We start from the raw sequence: 15,941 nt of genomic DNA, 5'->3' as shown, positions 1-15,941 counted from the left end.
AAGAGAGCAAGAAGAGACTATTACTTTGTTAGAAGATTGGGCCAACGTCATAATGATGTTATGTCACTGACATCTTATTATTTCATAGGTCATACCTATTATCCATTTCTTGAGCATCAACTGTGGGCCTGATAGGTAAGAAACACACCATACCCTTTAAGAGCTCCAAGGTGTGTGTGTGTGATGAGCATTGAGCTTTGGAATTATGTTCCTGGGTTTAAATCCATGTTGCATGTATACTGGCTTTGCGTGACCTGGGACAAACTATTTCACTGTGTCATGCCTCAGTTTCTCCATCTATAAAATGGTAAAGCTATTTCACAGCATTATTAAGAAGATTAAATGCGTTAATTGGTGCAAAGTGTTTATAACAATGCCCGGCCTCTCAATAGCATTCAATAAGTATTAGCTATTTATTTCATCGTCATCCTCTCATGGTTGCTTCAACATTCTGGTCTCAAATGTCACATCTAATCACTTGTCACTCTTATGTGTTTACTGTTTCACATGTTTAGAAGAAGATTTTACACCCTCGTTTCCTTCCAACAGATTCTTGAGTGTCTGAGCCATTTTGAGGGAGAGAATGTTTCTTACCCTAAATAATCTGAGCAGAAACAAAGAGGCCAGGTAGAAGATGAGATGGTAACTCAGCAGGTCTGTGGGAAGGAAGGAGGGTGCCCTACAGATTTGTAAAAGGGGCCGAGTGAAGGAGGTGTCAGGCTTCCACGTGGAGGAAAGGGGAGGCTTTACGCACTGAGACCAGAAGCCTACAGGTCTTCAGTGTCATGTCTCAGTACAGAGACATGAATGGAGGTTACAGCCTGCCAGTGAAGGTCACTGATGCCTGGAAAGTCAAAGTTTCTTTGTTAGGCTTGGGCCAGTCAGATGGGATTAGAGCTCAGTTGTTGGTAAACATCTAGAAAGAACCAAGGCACATATCACTGAGCACTTCCTGGGAGCTTAATTCTTTGCTGCTTTAAACAAATTGCAATTGTATTAGAGAAAAAAGCTTTATGTGCAGAAGTAATTGATGCAAGATACAAGACAATGACAAGGCCGTATGGCCCAAGAGGTGCAGAATGTAAGTACTCTGGCATTAGAGATAAATAGGGAAAAATTATAATGATCATAATACAATATTGTTAATAGCATCAGCAACTGAGCCTTGTGTTTGCACTGTGTGCTGCTTTCAAACAATTAACTGTTCTCAGTTGTGGACCCAAATTCCTAGGTGTGAATTCAGCCTATTGGGACTTTGGCTTACCCTATAAACTTGGGGAAGTCACTTGCTTTCCTGATTTTTCCATCAAAACAAAAATAATTCCCATCTTCCCAGGTGGTTGAGAGAATTAAAGATTTATAACGCAAGCAACAAAGTGACCGTGCCATGGAAGTTTGTTGCTGTTTTTCCTGGTTTTAGTGATCTTCCCACATACTGTAAGGTAAATGCCATAATCATATTCATGCTAGCGACCTGAGACTCAGGCAGCTCTAGCACGTCTCTCAGAGTCACACATCTTAGGAATATAGGCTACATTTGAACATTCAGTAAAAAGCCATACAATATTGCCCTCCTAGGACAGATCTCAGAAAACTGGGGTTTCTCTTGGCAACCATACAGCCTCTCTTGCCTCCTTGAACGAAAAACATTTCCTTTGGCCGTGCCATTTTTTCTGCCTGGAATGTGTCACATAGCTCATTTATTACCACGCTTACCTGCTGAAGGAGGCCTGCCCACCTTGCAAAGTTCACTAGGTGTATCAAAGGTGAACAAAGCTGGACATTAATGACAGTGGTGAGAACAGAGTTAATTGGTGATAACTATTGCAATGGGGAAAGGAATGTGGCATGAAATGAACTCAGCTTTGATATGTACAAAGGTCAGTGAGTATGTTAAAGGGAGGGTGAGGAAACAGGGAGGGGGTGGTGAGTAGGGGCTCAGAGTCAGAAAAGCAAAAAATTACAAAACACAGGAAGCCTCGGAGGGGGTTGGTCTATCTGGGTTTGCTACTGGCACTTTGAGTTAGGCTCCTATTCTCCCACAGAGGCTGGGAGATGGGCCTTATCTCCAGGTGTTGGCCGGAATAAATTCTTTGGGCAGTCTTGAGTTTTTTGGGCTGGCACTTTAAAAGTTATTAGAAATTGTTAGTGTTGTTCAAGTCTTAATAGGCCACAGTTGACAGGCCCATTCATGAAGGCTCAGAGGGGCCTGGCTAGAGTTTGGTTGAAGAGAAAATCTTTGTCAGGTGTCACCCCAGGCTTCCCCAGCCCACTGAGGCGGAATGGTGGTGAAGAGGGAAGAACAGGCTCAAGGGATCAAGGTACAGGGTGTGAGTTTCTGCCAAGAGTTGTGTGACCCTGAGAAGGTAACTTACGTTTTTGAAGCCTCAGGTTTCTTTTCTATAAAGCAGGAATGATAATAGAACCTAACTCTGAGGAAACTGGGATTAAATGAAGTGCTACAAAAACCACGTACCCTCATAGCTCAATAAAGGCAGCTATTATCTGATTGTTATTTTTCGTCTTTGCTTGTACACCACCCTGGAAAACCCAACGAAGTCCTGATCTCTACTTTTGTAAGTCTGCCACATTCCCCGCACAAAGATTCCAGAAGATGAGAAATACTTAATCTAGAACTAGCAAGGCCAAAGGGCGGCGGGGGGAAGACTCTCCGAGTAGGCGACATTGGTGAAGAACAGGGAAGGATGCAAGCGAGGAGAGGAGAGGCACTGAGAGATTTGGACTCAGTGTCCCAGGCAGAAGGAAAGACTGGGAAGTGGGACAGAGCTTGGAATGATTAGGACAGCTTGGCAGGAGAGCAGTGAGCAAAGGAAGATGGAGTAGAGGACAGATTTATAGGCCTAAGGCTGTGTCTCCCTAGTAATAGCATCCAGAGGGATGGTCCTTGCGTGGTGCTGTGTACCAGGAACACACCTCACACATTAGTCATCTCTGATACTCTCACCTGGAATGAATGATTGTTAAGATTTCCCCTTTAAGCCTTCCTTGAGGAAAATGGAGGTGAAGGATAGCAAGGAAACTTGCACAAGGCCGCAGCCCTGAGTCAGGGCACAGCACGATTCAAACAGGTCTCGGATTCTGCAGGCCATGCTCTCCCAAAGATCTGCACATGCTGCCATATGTGAATGGGGGATACTGAGACGTTATAGTTCATACTTTCCTACCACATAACATCAATTGCCAGAAAGAGGAACTTTCACTTGTAATACTTGATCTAAATATAGGACCCTCGACTGAGAGTGACCCTCTGAGCAGGAAGAGAAGGCCTGAAGAATCAGGATGCCACGATCCTCCATGTCAGTGTGCCACAGCCATGTGATTGAGAGTCCAAGAATGTGAGACTGGGGATACTTAATACACCTGTGCTAGGAGGGAAACGATTGTGCAAGTTCTTCAGACTCAGCTGAACTGTCTCCCCGGCCGTACAGAGGTGTGTAGATGCATCCCATCCTCCTTACTGGCCTTTCTACCTTGGTCCCAAAGAGCCACCTGCTCCCCCTGGGTGTTGTGGTCAGGTCATAAGACAAATGAAAGTCCACTCTAGCAGTGCCAATAGTCCAGCCCATGAAAATGCAGGCTGCAGGAAACACTCCTGTCCTAGGCTGTCATTTGGGCATATGAAGCACATCCTCTGGGTAATGTAGCTCTTCACATTCTCTGAGGCAATGGCTAAGTAGCACCCAGAGGGGCACTAGGAAGGAGTATCAAAAGACTCTTATGAAGAGAGTAGTACTTCACATCTTAAAGGTGAGTGCCCATATTTCCATATTTTACTGTCTGCAACAGATGACATAAATATTTGGAGACAGATTATTTCAGATGCTATGAAAGGCTACAAAACCAAATATGTGGAGTGTGATGTCAGGGAAAATGACCAAATAGGAAGTGTCATGAATCTGCCCCTGCACCTGAACAACTATTCTGGCAGCTCTCTGAAGTGACTATTTTGGAATCCATAGTTTATCTGAATACTTGTAATTTTCAGCTTGCCTAATATGTGTTGATTGCAGCCATCAGGGTGGTGTTGGCTACCCATTCCTCACTCCCAGCTCCATGAAGCAGCTTTGGGGATGGGAATGTGATTCTCGTGCAGATTTCTGGAGCCAGGGTGGGCAATAAGTACCTTATCCCAAAAATACTGAGGCTCTGTGTTCTGACTATGGATTGGTGCTTCTGATCTTGTGGGCTTGTAGGCTAGTCATCATTGTTTCAACCCCCACTGGATGAAGTGCCTTTCAGGAGATTTAAAATAATTGCACCTTGTTTTTTGTATTAAAAAACAACTATGTATTTGGAAGAATGCAGAAAGCCACCTCACATGCCCATGGAAAGATACAAGCACTGAAAAGACCTTCTTCAGCTTTCACTTTAGGCTGATCTCTGGCACATAGTTATCCCATAATAATAAAACACAGCAAAAATTTAGCAAATCCAGGGAAAGGAGGGGAAATATGATTTTCAGAGTTACCACATTGTAAGAGTCAAATGTCCAGTCTTCAACAACAACAAAAACCTGAAGGCATACCAAAAAACAGAAACATATGGTCAAACTAAAGGAACAAAATGAATGGGCAGAAAACATACTTGAGGAAGCCCAGATGTCATCACTAGAAAAGGACAACTGTCTTAAAGATGCTTAGAAAGCTAAAGAAAGACACGAACAAAGGAAAAAGATGTATGAGCAAACTGAGGGTAGAAATAAAGAGAATAATTTTTAAAAAGAACAAAAAAAATTCTGGATCACAATGTACACTAATGGAAACAAAAAAAAAATACAATAAAGGGATTCAAAAGACAAGTAATCGGAGAGATTCAGCAAACTTAAAAATAGGGAAATATAAATTGTCAATATAAAAAAGAATGAGGAAGAGTGAACAGAGCTTTTTGGAACTGTAGCACACCAACAATTTGGGAATCCCCGAAGAGGAAGAGAAAGAAAGGGGCAGAGAAAATATTTGAAGACATAATGGCTGAAAAGTCTCCAAATCTGATGAAAGATGAATTTGCAAATCCAGCAAGACTTCACCATGAATGAACTCTTAAGTAGGAGAATTGCAAAGAGACCCACACTGAGACACATAATCAAATATCAAAAGCCAAAGACAGATAATCTTGAAAACAGCTAGAGAGAAGCAACTCCTGTCATCCAAGGGATCCTCACTGCTATCAACCAGTGTCTCATCAGAAACCTTGGAAGCCAGAAGGAAGCAGGTCAATAAACGTAAAGGGGTGAAGAAAAAAAAGAAGCTGTCAATAGAGAAGTTTATATTCAGCAAAATCGTCTTTAAAAATTAGAGAGAAATTCACATATTCCCAGATAAACAAAATGGAGGGAGTTATCACTAGATCTGCTCTGAAAAATAAATGCTAACGGAAGTCTATCAGGTTGAAATTAAAAGAAGCTAAAATGTACCCAATGACAAAACTCCATGAACATAATCAGTACTGGAGTTCATATTACACTTATACCTGGGGATCCCATTAAATTTAAGCATTGTGCCTCTCCTATAATCTTAAGAAAGTCACTACATATAGAGAAAAAGTAGGAATGCCTCACTTTAAATGTAGCCTTGCCTAAATTTCCAAAGTCATAATACCCATTGCCCTAAAATATCTCCTACTGGAGCAAAGATACTCTAACATAAATCATAAATTAAGGTAAGTCTTTTACAAACTGGCTTGATAAAATCAGACCCCATGAATCTCCAATTAAAACAGTTAATCTGGTCCGGTATAGGGCACAACAGGGCCTTCAAGGGTTAAAACCTAATTAATAAAAAGGTGATTATCCCAACTGCTTCTCTGTTTGATAGCCCAGTCTTGCCTGTTAAACCCTGGGGATTAAAAAAAAGGGTAAAGTGCCTCATGGTGCATTACTACAAGCTTAATACTGCGTTCCCACCAATTAGGGTCCCCATATAAAATAACCATTATTATTAAAATTACTGATTCTATTAAATCAACAACCATCAAGTATTTTGCTCTCATAGATTTGGAGAGTGTGTTCTGTTCCATGCCTATTTCAATAGCCTCTAACTGCAGTTCACCTTCACTTCTGAAGGGACACAATACTCCTGTTTCAGGCTACCTATGGGGTACCAACAGCTCTGCCACTACACAGTCTTTGCAGATAGTCATAGCTACATCCATCTTTCTCCAGGAGCACAGGGCTGAAGGCTGGATCAAGGGTGTGCATTTTCCTGGGACTCAATGACCATAGAGACTGTCCCATGGTTCAGGCAGCAACTCATCTGCTTTGGCACCCATTTGAGCCTACACTTCCACAAACAAAAATGGAAGATCTGTTAAATTCACTGCACACCATTCTGGTTACTATTGGTCTTCTTACTGCTGGTTGGGATTTCATTGATTTTCAATCCAGAGGTCTAAACTCCTCAAATAAGCCGCAACCAAACATGGTAAATGCTGAGTTGCACATCAACTTGAGTGGGTACCCATTTAAAAAGGACACTCACATCCCAGATGACTTCACCCTTGCCCAGAAGCTTGCTGCTGGAGATGAGATTGCCCCAGCCCAAGATTTTGCCATTGTAGATGACTTTACCTCTTGTGCCAGGGACAACTGCATCCCAGATATGAAAACCTCTGCCCCAGTGGTGCCTGTGGACTGCCTCTCCTAAAGCAATCATAGGCATGGGACATTTCTGCTTTTTTCTCTTGGATGTTAAAGATTCTGCTATGTTTCTGAGCTTGCTGTCTGCCTAACTCATGATTCTGGTATATTCCTTGCTCTCTGCCAAAATGTATACCCTACGCTTCCATGTCCAATAGGAAATCTAGTAGAGGTTACTACTATCTATGCCATTCTAAAAATAAGTGGAAATTACTGTTTTCCTCAGGAGGCATCTGCTTCAAATCAGTCAACCCCTTCTCCCCCTGGAAAGAGTACCATCTACCCCCTGATGCCTTCTTCTTCTCTCACCCTGCATCTCCTATTACAATCTCCTTCCCCTTGATCACACAGAAATACTACTAACCTTTACATATACCTATTATTTCATACCCTCCAATAACACAGCTGCCAAACATGTCACTTTGACTGAACATGTTTCTAATGCACTTAATAACACTACCAAGATATTTTTAGTGACCCTAAAGATTTCAGACCTACTGTCCTGGCTAATATCATATAAATAATAAAACCTCCCAAAGCCCCGTTTGTTTAAATCCACCACCTGCCTTCATTCCTCACCAGGGATGGCGACATGTTATGACCAAGTCACCCCTATGGGCTTACCACTTGTGCCCAGGAGCCAACCACCAGTGGCCAATTCCCCACCCTGAGGCCTTCACTCTCCTTACAATGATAGTCTGATGGGTACAGTATACTCTGAATAATGGCACATTTGGGTTTTATTGTGGCTAGAAGTCACAGGCACAGCACCTTACATATTTTTCCTTGCTGATCCACCTGCATGTTTTCCCTAATACAATCTGGTAAACAGTGATTATGCTGGGGATTGCCATGGTTCTTTGTCCCTGGGTACCTCCCTGTTTCCATTTATCCGCAGACACAAGGCAAAATGGGCACTGTTTATCCCTATCTTAATAGGACCTGCCATAGGCACAGGAGCCACCACTGCTGGCACCGGTACAGCAGCCTTTGTCAAATAAGTCCAAAGCATAACTGCCAAGCAGTGTCATTAGGTAGCCCTTTCAGATCCTATTCAAAGGCTGCACAAAATACTGTCCTCAATACAATAAGCCCATGAGTCTCTAGCTCAAATGGCAACAGAGAGCAGGATGGCTCTTGACTATTAGCCAGGGAAGAGGAGTTTGTGCTATACAGGATACCTCCTACTGTATGTACATTAATATCTCTGGACAGGTACATGCCAACTATGAGGAATAGGTCAAGTGGTAAAGGTTTTTCATGACTTAGCCGAATATTCCAACAGATTCCCTTAAATCCAGAGGTACCTGGCCCATTCTCTTGGCTTTCTTCCACAAAGTGGGATGCCTTGTTACAAATTGGATACCAAACCCTCATCATATGCCTAACAGGACTCCTCTGAACTGTTACCTTGATTAAAGTTTATCTTCAGTGGCTAAGCCATGCTGTCCCAGGCACTTTAACATCTCCACAACCCAGGTGGCAAGTGTTATCCATCTGATTACTATTATAATATTATAATACTATTATAAATATAGTTTGGGCACCACAGCACAAACTGTAATGTAAATTTTAAAGCTCTGTATTTTCCTGCTGCCTCGATATCCCCACAAACAGGCTGTGAGCTCCCAGCAAGCTACACTAGTCTGATTAGGCTGGCCCTGCCACAGTTCTCTCGTGCTGTGTGTGTACTCCATCCTGGCTGCCAGAAAAGGCACTTCCCCATCTTCATTCTCTCTCTTGGCTCCCTAACAGCTTAGTTAAGCCAGCTTCTTGGAAGCTTTCTCTGTGCCCCCTTGGTTCGTTTGGTGTGCAATGACTGTCTCTCTAGGACTTGGAAATATAATAAACTTTGTTCTGCTACAAGCCTCTCCTATGTTTCCTCCTGTGCCTACACCTGACTGATGGTCCTATGAGCACACAAGTTAAATAGTTCTAACAACACAGGAATCATGCAAAATATTCAATCCAAAGGCAGAAGTGGGGAGGGCGAAAAAATAAAGAGAACAGATTAAATAAAGAGAAAACCAATAGCAAAATGATAAACTGAAACCCAGCAATATAATCACACTAAATTAAATGTGCTTTAGCAAAGATTTTCAAAGTAGATAACAATGCAAGATCCAGTAATGTTTCCTACAAGAAAACCATTTTAAATATAACTACAAAAATTATTTAAAAATCAAAAGACACAGATACACCATTCTAACAGTAAGCAAAAGAGCACTAGAGAGGCTGTATTAATATCACGCAAAGTTAACTTCAGAACAAAGACTATTACCTAAATATTTATGTACCTAATAAAAGAACTTAAAAATGACAGACATGCAAAGAGAAACAGACAAATCCATAATTACATTATTATTATTTTCTTAAAGAAAACACCATTCTCTACATAAGTGACAGGACAAGCAGAAAATCAGGACTCAAGACATGAGGAACACTCAACCATATTGACTTACTTGACATTTATAGGACACTACCCAACAAGATCAGAGTGCACATTATTTTCAGTAATAATGTGTGAACATTCTTCTAAGACAGACCACATTCTGGGTCATAAAACAAACCTCAATAAATAGAAAAGGGTTCAGGTCATGCAAAGTATGTTTTCAGACCATAATCAAACTTCATAGATCAAAGAAGAAATCGAAAGGGAAATGAATTAGAACTGATTGAAAATTATGTCAAAATTTATGGAAACCTACTAAACCAGTATTTGGAGTGAAATCTATAGTATTAAAGGCCTATATTAGAATAAAAGGGTCTCAAATTAATGACCTCAGCTTTAGAAGGTTGAGAAACTGACCCAAGTGTAAAACATACAACTATTAAATTTTTAGAAAAAAGGAAAAGTCTTTTGTGTATCTGCTAAAGCCATCCCATTACTTGACATAGCAATTAGAATTAAATCAGAATTTTACGTACCCTATCTATGCATATGGCCCTGCTACTCTACTCCATCATTAATTTCTATTCTGTCAAACCACATTAGCACTGAGCTGTATTCACCAACAGACCAAGCTTTTGACACTCCTGAGGTATTGGATATCTGGTTCTCTCTTCTGGGTTCCTATATGCTTCCTGAGTCTGCATGTCACCTAACATACCATTGGTTCATTTTCCCATGTGTTAATTTTTTTTTTTTTTTTGAGACGGAGTTTCGCTCTTGTTACCCAGGCTGGAGTGCAATGGCGCGATCTCGGCTCACCGCAACCTCCGCCTCCTGGGTTCAGGCAATTCTCCTGCCTCAGCCTCCTGAGTAGCTGGGATTACAGGCACGCGCCACCATGCCCAGCTAATTTTTTGTAGTTTTAGTAGAGACAGGGTTTCACCATGTTGACCAGGATGGTCTTGATCTCTTGACCTCGTGATCCACCCGCCTCGGCCGCCCAAAGTGCTGGGATTACAGGCTTGAGCCACCGCGCCCAGCGTGTTAATGTTTTAATGTCCACCTTCCTACTCTTAGAGAGAGTAACGCAACTCCATGGAGAAGTGGCATGGCCAAGGTCACCCAATGGGTCATGTAAACACTAAATTATCTGAAATCCCAATCCATCATCTGGGCTCTTAGCCACGAGGCTCAAGTATAGGTGCAGCCATAGCTACAGCAGAGGTGGCAACTGTGAGGGAGAATGGGGTCTTCAGCTCTTTGTTATAACTCCAAAATCAATACTTTGAGGTTTTTGCATTTTTGCAGTTATTTGCAGACATGTACAGAGTGATGAAAAAAATGAGTCACCAAGCCTGCATGTTACTAGCTGAGATCAAAGGTGATGCTTACTTTCTTGTGTCAGCATTCATAACGTGGTATCATTTTCAGTCTATTTAGTGCCATGTTTTTGGATGTTTGTGGTTTTTATTGGGGGTAATTTTGCTATGTAAAATGGCCCCCAAGCAGTGTTCAAATGCTGTCTAGTGTCCCTAAATACAAAAAGGCTGTGATGTGACTTAAAGAGAAAATGTGTGTTAAATAAGATTCATTCAGGCTGGGTGCGGTGGCTCATGCCTGTAATCCCAGCACTGAGTGAGGCGGAGGCAGGTGGATCACTTCAGGTCAGGAGTTTGAGACCAGCCTAGCCAACATGGTGAAACCCTGTCTCTACTAAAAATGCAAAAATTAGCCACGTGTGGTGGTAGGGGCCTGTAATCCCAGCTACTCAGGAGGCTGAGGCAGGAGAATTGCTTGAACCTGGGAGGCAGAGGTTGCAGTGAGCCGAGATTGCACCATTGCACTCCAGCCTGGGCAACAAGAGTGAAACTCCATCTCAAATAAAAAAAATAAGATGCATTCAATCATGAGTTATACTTCTATTGTAATTATAATTAAGAAACAAAACACTGATAAGGTGCCTTTAAACAAACAAACAAACACCCATAGAAGGTTATATGTTGACTGGTTGATAAAAATGTTTGGATCAGACACTAACCCTATATTTTCCCATGCAATAATCATTCAGCATTCACTACTTCAGTGTGCACAAAAAATTCATAGAACCTAACTACCATGAAGAACAATTCACTGCATATATGTAAATGTATGTGTGTGCATGTACACGTTAAGTATGTCATGACTCAAGCCTTTATATTTCTCACAAAGACTTACACTCCCTCAAGGGTAGAGATGACAGTTTTGGAACAATAAATACTTCTAATAAATGTTGGCAGAGCTGCCCTCACAATTCTCCTGGCTCTGGAGACATATATACATATATATTATCAGGCCTCCATGTACAAGCCTGGATTCAGAAAGTCTGAAGTCCTGCCTGCCTCGGCTGATCATCCCCCCACCCCTGCCTGCATTTACCATTATCCCTGATAGCCCAGTGGAGCTTCTCCCGGTTAAGATGGCTTACCCCACCCTGCCATCTTAACTGTTATTATGATGATGCAAATACTTCTCACCCTAACCTGCCATCTTAACTGTTATGATAATGTGAATACTCCTCGCCCTACCCTACCATCTTAACTACTTTTACCTCACCCGCCATTGCAGCTGAACTTATGGTAATGTATACTCCTTGCCCCTACCCCCACCACTGTAACTGATCTTACTCTGTAACTTTCCACGGCCCACCCCAAACCTATAAAACCAACTCCTATCCCACTGCCCTTCCGCTAATGCCCTTTTTGGCCTCAGCCCACCAGCACCCAGGTGAATAAACAGCCATGTTGCTCACACAAAGCCTGTTTTGGGGGTCTCTTCATTCAAAGCGCGTGTTTTAGCATACATATATATATATATATATATATATGTATGATAAAACACACAAAGGGGATGAGACATTCCCTGCTCCATCCCCTAACCTGCCAAATGATGAACTATCATAAACAGGGAAACTGAAAACAAGTTTGCACTTCTTTTTCTTTTCTCTTCTAGATTGTTTACTCCATCTGTCATTATTTTAAAATATGTTTGACATGGATTTGCAGTATTAATAAGAGGAACACTGTTGCTGACATTTTACCTAAATGCACGTTAACTTCCAGGTTTCTCCCCTCAATTATTCTCAGGTACAGTGTAAGGCTCTAAACTGGATCAGTCTTTAACATAATTCTTTGAACGACAAATGATTACCTGCCATAAAAAGATTTCACAGGGGGCCGGGCGCGGTGGCTCAAGCCTGTAATCCCAGCACTGTGGGAGGCCGAGGCGGGTGGATCAGGAGGTCAAGAGATCGAGACCATCCTGGTCAACATGGTGAAACCCCGACTCTACTAAAAATACAAAAAATTAGCTGGGCATGGTGGCGCGTGCCTGTAATCCCAGCGACTCAGGAGGCTGGGGCAGGAGAATTGCCTGAACCCGGGAGGCGGAGGTTGCAGTGAGCCGACATCGCGCCATTGCACTCCAGCCTGGGTAACATGAGCGAAACTCCGTCTCAAAAAAAAAAAAAAAAAAAAAAAAAAAGAGATTTCACAGGGACAATTATGTTTCTCGTTAGTATGAATTTTCAGATATTAAGATGTTTCTCTGGCCAAAAGATTTTCCTCAAGTTATATTCAAAAGGAAAGGTATGTTACTACAATGAGTTCACTAAAGATGTACACACTTGTAAAAGACCTTCCTATATCTTTTAAACTCTGGTATGAATCTTTCGATGGTGAGTGAACGATGAACTGTGGCTGAAGGTCTTTCCACATTCACTGCATTCAAAGGGTTTCTCTCCACTGTGAGTTCGCATGTGCTGAGTTAAAGCAAAGTTGTTGCAAAAGGCTTTCTCACATTCTTTGCATTCAAAGGGTTTTTCTCCAGTGTGGATCCTATTATGCCGAACAAAATTTGCAGGTTGGGTAAAAGCCTTTCCACATTCTCTACAAACATAGGGCTTCTCTCCAGTGTGAATCCTCATGTGTCGAGTGAAGGAAGAGAGATAGTAAAAGGCTTTTGTACATTCTTTACACTCCAAGGGTTTTTGTCCACTGTGGGTCCTGTTATGTCGAATAAAAACAGAGTGGTGTGTAAAGGCCTTTCCACATTCACTGCATTCATAGGGCTTCTCACCAGTGTGAATCCTCATGTGCTGAATTAGGGAAGAGCTGTCACAAAAGGCCTTCCCACATTCTTTGCACTCAAAGGGCTTCTCTCCAGTATGGGTCCTCTTATGCCTGATGAAAGTAGAGCGATGAGTAAAGGCCTTTCCACATTCACTGCATTCATAGGGTTTCTCTCCAGTGTGAATCCTCATATGCTGAGTGAAGGATGAATTGAGGCAAAAGGCTTTTCCACATTCTTTACATAAAAATGGTTTTTCTCCTGTGTGGGTCATGCTGTGCTGGATAAATGTGGAGCGGTGTGTAAAGGCCTTTCCACATTCACTGCACTCATAGAGCTTCTTTCCAGTATGAATCCTCATGTGCTGAGCAAATGAAGAGCTATAGTAAAAAGCTTTGCCACATTCTTTGCATAAAAAGGGCTTTTCTTGAGTGTGAGTCATATTATGCTGGATAAAAGAAGAGCGGTGGGTGAACGCTTTGCCACATTCTTTGCACTCATAGGGCTTATCTCCAGTGTGAATACGCTGGTGCTCCGTGAGGTGAAACCTGCGTTTGAAGGCTTTCCCACACTCAATACACTTATATGGTTTTTCCCCAGTATGAAGCCTCATATGACGAATGACATCGGCCATGTAACGACAGGCTTTCCCACACTCATTGCACTCATAGGGCTTTACTCCAGCATGAATCTGCTGATGCCGAACAAGGGCCCACTTCTTGCTAAACCCTTTCCCACATTCCGTGCATGTGTAAGCGTTATTCCTTGCATCAATCATGGGATCTTTTCCTGGTCCTTGAGTGTCATGTTCATGGAGAACATCTTGTGGAGCGACTTGTTCCTGTAAAACCCTTAAACCCAGACTATCAGCTGGCTCCAAATCATCATGTTTATAGCTCAACTTCCCAGGGCATATCTGTTTGGGGGGGTCTGTTCCTGGCCTCAAGTTCCCTTCCTGAATTTCTTTAAGCTTTTCCTCATCTCTAGCTTGCCCCAACCTGGAATTCCTTGAGGATCTCTGTGCCAGTAGTCCCTGGAAAGAGGATTCCTCAGAGAAGGCCAGCTGAGAAGCAGTAGGTTCTGCAGTCTTGGGTTTTGCTTTTTCACCTGAAGGAAATCCAATATTAAAGAATAAAAGAACATTAGTGATGTCAACATAGAACCAACAAAATCACCACTTTAGCAGAAGAATGAAGATGAAAACTGTCTCTAATACCTACTGCATTTTTAACATCTCTCAAAACCAGGCTTGCAATTTCTTTCCTAATTCTTGGACTCTTGACATCTTCCAAAGGAAACCCAGCAGGAAAAGCAAGGGCAGGGGACAAAGAATCTGGAATGGAGGCTGTTCCTCACTGTTTCAAATGAGGGAGAGTGGGCAGACTAATAATTACAATGGGTGTGATAAATGTGCTCTGACAGAGGCAGTCTCGTGGGGCACTATGACAATGCAGGGAAGGTAAACTTAACATGGCCCAGATGAGAGACAGAGAGGGATCAGTAGATCTCTTAGATCACAGCACCAAAAAAAGGTGTTATGTGAGCTTTCTTTAAAAAGGAGAGTAGGGCAGGGCATGGTGGCCCACGTCTGTAATCCCAGCACTTTGGGAGGACAAAGTGGGTGGATTATGAGGTCAGGAGTTTGAGACTTGCCTGACCAGCATGGTGAAACCCCATCCCTACTAAAAAATACAAAAATTAGCTGGGTGTCGTGGCACACACCTGTAATCCCAGCTACTCAGGAGGCTGAGGGAGAAGAATTGCTTGAACCCAGGGGGCAGAGGTTGCAGTGAGCCGAGATAGTGCCACTGCACTCCAGCCTGGGCGACAGAGTGAGACTCTGTCTCAAGAAATAAAAAAAAACAAGAAAAACAAATGGAGAGTAGGAGTTCCCAGACAGAGTAATTTGGAGGGAAACTTCAGCAGATGAAAACAGAATGTACAAGGGTTGAGAGTCTTGAGAGAATGCTGATTGCTGAGTAATGTGAATGGGATGAGACAATGATGGAGATGAAGATGGAAAGGCAGACAGAGGCGAAACAGATTCTCAGGATTCTCACTTGTGTAAAAGTGAGGAGGGTGGTGGGTGAGGAGGGTGGAAGGTGAGAAGCAGCTGGATGAACATAATGAGTTCACCGTGTCTGAATAAAGATTAAGCAAACATACAGAAAATAGGTAAGATCTACATGAAGAAAATTATAAAACTTAACACATTAAAGAAAATCTATACGAAAAGAGATTAATGAATATAAAGTTGTCAATTCTTCCTGAAGTCCCAATAGGGTTTTTCATAGATATTGATAAGCTGACTGTGGATGGAGATCAGTCAGCTGATATAGAGGCCAGGATAACTCTGAAGAATAAAGCAGGGGACTTACCCCATTAGGAATTAATATTATGATGAAATTATATGCATTCAGGCAGTGTGATTAGGCACAGATTTAAGACAAATGGTGAAAGGGAAAAATGAAATAGAGAACTCAGAAATGTATATATGTAACTTTGATACATGATAGAAGCAGCAGAGAAGGCCACCCGGAAAAGGAGGAGCCATTCAGTAAATGGATTTAGAAAAATTATTTGCCACATAAGAAAAAATGAAATAGGCCAGGCGCGGTGGCTCAAGCCTGTAATCCCAGCACTTTGGGAGGCCGAGGCAGGTGGATCACTAGGTCAAGAGATCGAGACCATCCTGGTCAACATGGTGAAACCCCGTCTCTACTAAAAATACAAAAAATTAGCTGGGCATGGTGGCGCGTGCCTGTAATCCCAGCTACTCAGGAGGCTGAG

The 15,941-nt window shown here is 42.3% G+C and overlaps 1 protein-coding gene across 1 annotated transcript in view; it reads right to left on the bottom strand.

Moving 5' to 3' along the window:
- Positions 1 to 12,573: 12,573 nt before the first annotated feature.
- Positions 12,574 to 15,941, bottom strand: part of ZNF599 (zinc finger protein 599) — a 16,130-nt gene continuing 12,762 nt past the window's right edge. The window contains exon 4 of the mRNA XM_017504207.2: positions 12,574 to 14,258. Coding sequence (XP_017359696.1) covers positions 12,733 to 14,258 — 1,526 coding nt within the window. The 3' untranslated portion in view covers positions 12,574 to 12,732. The remainder of the gene's footprint in view (positions 14,259 to 15,941) is intronic.

This window comes from Cebus imitator, unplaced genomic scaffold, assembly GCF_001604975.1.
Source record: "Cebus imitator isolate Cc_AM_T3 unplaced genomic scaffold, Cebus_imitator-1.0 Scaffold318, whole genome shotgun sequence".
NCBI classification, from domain to species: domain Eukaryota; kingdom Metazoa; phylum Chordata; class Mammalia; order Primates; family Cebidae; genus Cebus; species Cebus imitator.
The sequence above is the reverse complement of the archived record's forward strand: the minus strand, read 5'-3'. Positions and strand labels throughout refer to the sequence as shown.